The sequence below is a fragment of the Octopus bimaculoides genome, chromosome 3 (genome assembly GCF_001194135.2).
Source record: "Octopus bimaculoides isolate UCB-OBI-ISO-001 chromosome 3, ASM119413v2, whole genome shotgun sequence".
NCBI classification, from domain to species: Eukaryota; Metazoa; Mollusca; class Cephalopoda; order Octopoda; family Octopodidae; genus Octopus; species Octopus bimaculoides.
Window position 1 is genome coordinate 32959175 of NC_068983.1, and position 5680 is coordinate 32964854.

Sequence of the window (5680 nt, forward strand, 5' to 3'; positions counted from 1 at the left end):
TCTCATCGTCGATCTGACGTGATACGCACGGACCCGGGTTTCTGGGAATTTAACATTGTTTGTTTACACTTTTTCGAGATCAGTGAATTTTCGTCACTGGAAAAAGGATATATGTATTTGCATTGGGAGCCCTTCGCATCAAAGATCGGTGATTGTCGTACGCTGACGAAGGGTAAATACCCAGAAACCCGGGTCCGTACGTATCACGTCAGATCGACGATGGGAAGGATGACTTCCCTTTGCAAATACCGACAGGGCACAGAAAATGTGTCAATAGCCAGCTGGAGGAGATGTTCTCCTGGGGCTAAAAACTACAGTAGCATTCACCCTTAGGGTTTAGCCGAATTTAAGTGGCAAATATACTTCACGTATATATATATATATCGTTAATCAAATATATTCAATGAGAATACAATATACTGAATTTCTAATAAGTGTTCTTGACAGGGAAATGTCTAAAATGTTAAAGGTATTTAGACATTTAATAAGGGCGATTATATATTATGGTATAAAATAAGAGCAGGAAAATTACATAAAAAAACCCACCACAGAAGATATACATCCAAAATAATATTGTATTAATAGATAGATGTATAAATATATAAAGTATGATTATTTAAAACGTTAAAAAGTTTGAATATCTTACGATCGTTTCATGAATGTACTACCCTTCGAAATGAAATCTAAAATTCATAATCATTGTTAGGTAATACATCCGCTCCTCAGAGAGAACGAAGGTGAATTTTCGTGCAGCCAATCAGATGCTATTTAAAAATATATGAAAATGACGTTGTTTAAAGATGTTGTTTAAAAAGTTACTGACGTAGATATGCGTTGGTACAATCTTGTGCTAAAGATTTTGAAGAAATAATATACATCCGTGGTAAAATCCTCTGCGGTAATCCATAATGACAGTATGTAAATACAAATCTCATTATTTTGTTCTCTTCAACGTGTGATCCGTAAATTCAGAAATAGAAGTCGTTAAATTTTTACCTTTTATCGTTGTATATACAAAACTGGAAGATATCATTGTTATTTTTACATTTGCATAAAATGTAACAATGATATCTTCCAGTTTATATTAATTTAAATATTTGCCTGCAAAATCATATAAAAGCTGTACATGTTTATATATTATATATGAAAATAAGAGTGGACAAAATATGCTTAAAAAACAAACATTGAAACATTGAAAAACAAACATTTTACTTTCGGTTTCAATTTTCAAAATATCCTCCTTCGTTTTCAATGTTTCCATAATAGAAGCGAAGTTACTGTAGCTTACTGTCATAACCATACAGAACACATAACACAGCGTCAAATTTGTCAACACGTGCTTGTTTGAATAGATGTTTGAAAGACTGCTCGGACTCATTTGTTACTTTGGCAACAAGCGCGTTGAGAGACAAAAGAGTTCTCATGTTCTGCTTCTTACTATCGAAACAGGTATGAATGTGTCAGTGGTTTACGATTGTCTAAAATTACCAAACTTTTCAAATATAACTCTTTATTTCTGGATTTATAGCTAAAATTACTTCCACATCATTAATTAGCTTAAAAAAGTGTATCATTACACGGAATATGAAATCAGTTTGAACAGAATTGATACGGGCTGCGAAACCGATAAGATCCGTGTGTGCGTGTGCGTGTGCGTGCGTACGTGCATGTGTGTGTATGTATGTGTGTGTGAGTGTATATATATATATACATATATAGGGAGAGAGAGAGAGAGAGAGAGAGAGAGAGAGAGAGAGAGAGAGAGAGAGAGAGAGAGAGAGAGAGAGAGAGAGAGAGAGAGAGAGAGAGAGAGAGAGAGAGAATTTACAAAAAACAAAAGACGAAGACGGGTGTGTAAACAACAAACCGATGTATTAGTTTAACGCTCGAGAAATGAGAAAGTCTTTTTCGTTTCGAGCCTACGCTCTTTGACAGAAAAGAACTCAGAAATAAACAGGGAGAGAAAATAAAAAAGGTTTAGTGGCTAGCGATCTATCATAGCGAATGCCGGACAGAAGGGTCACACAGGAGAGCTAGGAAGAAGGGGAGATAATAAAGTAGTGGTGATATCAAAACGAAGGTGCGCGTGCGTGTGTATGTGAGAGCGTGTATGTGTATGTGTATGTGTATGTGTATGTGGATGGGGTCTGGTGACCTTGACGTGTGCGTGTGTGCATGTGTAGGTGTGTGGATGATGCTGTGTGCGCTGGGAAGTAGTCAGTGCTACTGTATGCGGGGTGGTGTGATGTGGTGTGTGGTGTGGTGGTGTTGGGTGTTCGGGAGGCGTGAGTGGAGAAGCAAGGGTGGGGTGTACGGGGTGGGGTGAGGTGGGGGTGGAATGGAATGTATAGGGGTGGTCTGGAGAAGATAATTGGGTGGAATTAGTTTTATATTTCGAATGGTAAACACTGTAGTGAACCCGTTTTCATAACATTTAGCTTTGAATAGACATATAGCATGTGTTGTTTTAGTACTGCATTATTTCTATTGATTGTCGCACGGAGTAATTTGATGACTATTTCTTTTGATTGTAAAATTTTGTAAAAGTGATTTGATTTGCAAGGTTGGTTAATATTTGATGGAATGTAACAATATGAGAGCGAACTTTTAGTTATTTGTCTAGTGTGCAATGTCCTGAAAGTTTTTATACAGGGATACTATTTCAGCGTGTGTTCGAATGGTTTCGAGTTAAAACAAATTATTTCTAGTTAGAAAAATTTTGCGTAGAAGGATCTGTGTCGTGATGGATAAATAAAAGAAATATTTTTAGCCTTTTGTGTTATGACTTTAAACTGCGGAGGCAAATTTTCTTTTACTTTTCGGAATCGATAGAATAAATACCAATTAATTGATTGGGATTGAATAATTCCTTTACGCCATTTCTCCTTAAACATATCTGCTCTTGTAATAACGGTGCAAACCATTATTCTCAGTTGTAGGATTGCAGTTTCTTGAATCATTAGAATTTAGGATAATGAAGAGTAATAATTCACTACATCTATTTAAGTCCTGAGTTCAAACCTGCTGGAATCAAATGCATCTGTCTTACTTCCGATGAAATATTTCGATGAATTTCGATTAAAATAATTCCGATTAAAATAATTTCGATTAAAATAAATACTGTCTGTGGTTTACTTGAGTGCGCTCCCATTCAAAAATGTTATTATTTCATTATCTTTAACTCTGAGTCAGCCCCGATTTTTAAAAAAATCTCTTAATTGGAAAGTAATGCCACTGACCCTTTGTAAGTCTCAGTGACCAATATGATGGAGGGAGGGAGAAATCTGTCACTAAACCGGAGACCAAACCCAAAGGTTTGCAACAGAGTGGAATCCGCTAAAGGCATATATTCTGTTTCACATTATCAGATGATGTTAAACGAAATGACCGATTAGGTCACAACGAGATTCATAGCTAAATACCATCGCCGGATATTTTACCTGGCGCTTTAACGATTCTTTTAAACCATCGCCTTCAAAGTTGATCCCGTTGGGATTTTAGCATAGACGGGTTGCAACATATTTAACCGACGCTCGACCGATTCTGCTATACCTATTTGCTTTAGTAGTAACAATAAATGAGGTTAGTTTTTCCCTTAGAAATTTTAATTTTCTTCTTTTTTCTTTTAACAAGTAACAAGTATTTCGATTGATTACTTAACTGACAGAAACAATGTGACTGCTACATCAACCAGACCGAGAAAAAACGTAGTCGCCTTCCTCATTGGCCCACAATCATCTTGTTTTTTGCATATACAATAAACAATATATTATGCCAAAAGTAAACAAATGAAAACATCATTTATGCATTTTTAGACATATTGGTCGAGGTGCATTCGGTGAAGTGTTTCAAGGAATAATATTACCAAATAATAGAGAACAGTTACCACCAAAAGTGGCTATAAAGGTAAGATACTTTCTACTAATTAACAGTAATTGTGTAATATATTTTGTTAAGCAATCTCTCAAAATATAAATTACAGTAAACACGATCAAAGTTACGAAACAAAAATATATCTCGATTTTATGAGAGACATGTTTCATTAATCAAAAAGATGGTATGATCTCTCATTATTCTCGTCAATAGCATGTAGATGGTTGTTCGGTAAAATATTTATAATCAGCCGGATCAGTCAGTTCTTAACAGAAACGTTATAGGATTTGAAACATTATTTGTTTAATCCTTCACGTATTGTATGTAGGAGGATATAAGATAAAACTGCATTAAACAGCTATCAAACTAATACCAAACACTTATGTATGCATACACCATGTAGTTGTATATGTATGCATGCATCTGTGTATTTATGCATGTATGTATATACGTGTGTGTTTGAGTGTGTGTGTGTGTACGTACACAAGCATGCATGCATGTACATTCATGTTATATCTTTACATCTTTTCAAATTTCTCATCAATGTGAAAGTGCCAATTGCTAACAGAGAAAAAAAACAATCCCCGTTGTAACTGAAACAGTATCAGCTGGGTAGTTGTGTATACAATACATGTGTCTACATATGTATGCATATATACAAGTATGTGTGCTCGTACGCAAGTTTGCATGTGCGCAAGCTATGGCGGACTGGCCAGGTTGCCAGTTTGCCCGATGGCAAGTGGACCCCTGCACCATTAGAATCCATATATGGGGGTCCATGTTAGTATCTAAGGGGCCTATCCCCTCAAGTTTGAGAATTTTTTATTCACTCCTGGAAGAATGCACTAATTATTTCAGCCTGGCTGTGTTTGTAGACAGTTGCAAAGAATGTTTTTAACAAGAAAAAAAATTAAAAATTAAATAGTAGTATGTACTTGCGGGTGGGCCCACTTGTAGTTGCGGGTTGGATCCCTTGTAGTTGCGGATGAGGCCATTTAGTCTCTTGGCAACCAATATTTTTAGACCCAGTCCGCCATTGTGCGCAAGTATGGATGTCGTTGCATGTATTGATCTTTAACTTATATGTATAGATATCACCGCATGTATGTACATACAGTTAATACGTACATAATTGATGACATAATTTACATATCTTTACAGCGCATTTAATGACATCCTAATAGCTGCGTCTTTCCTGTTCTTTTTTTGTGTATGAAACCCTGTTTATCGCAATTCATCAATATAATTAGTAATATATCCAAATATGGTAACAATATCTAATTATGGTAAAAATTAGAAGTAATAGGTGACTAGATTATTTCTGTTATACTGTGTTCCTCACCATCTGTCAGTCTTTTGGACGTTGTTTTATACGGATTATATACTCCAGTAAGCTAGTAATTCTAGACATACGTCTTTAAAACCTTATCAAATTTTATTTTCATCATAATTTCTTTTTTAACCTTTATAACCATCTATATATCCTATCGCAAGAGCTCTCTGTATAGGAAAATGAAGTTAATATGTACACCTTTATACGTATGAATGTATGAGTATACACACGTATGGATAAGTGCCTATGTGTGTACTTTATATGTGTCTATAATTGCATTTGTGTATATCAGTATAACCGTTATAGAAGAAACTGACACAATTTGACCATTTTATCGATCTTTTTGCTTGTTCCCCCATTTGTCAGTTTACAGGGCAATGAATATGTATTTCATACCTGAGTGATGATTGCTTTAAATTATAATATTTAATTTATAATTTAATTTATAATTTACTTTATATATATATATATATA

General features: G+C 35.0%; 1 protein-coding gene across 1 annotated transcript in view; it reads left to right on the top strand.

Annotated features, from left to right (window-relative positions):
• LOC106872480 (ALK tyrosine kinase receptor) overlaps positions 1-5680 on the top strand; it is a 75332-nt gene that overhangs the window by 48539 nt on the left and 21113 nt on the right. The window contains exon 7 of the mRNA XM_014919493.2: positions 3816-3906. Within this exon, the coding sequence (XP_014774979.2) occupies positions 3816-3906 (91 nt within the window). The remainder of the gene's footprint in view (positions 1-3815; positions 3907-5680) is intronic.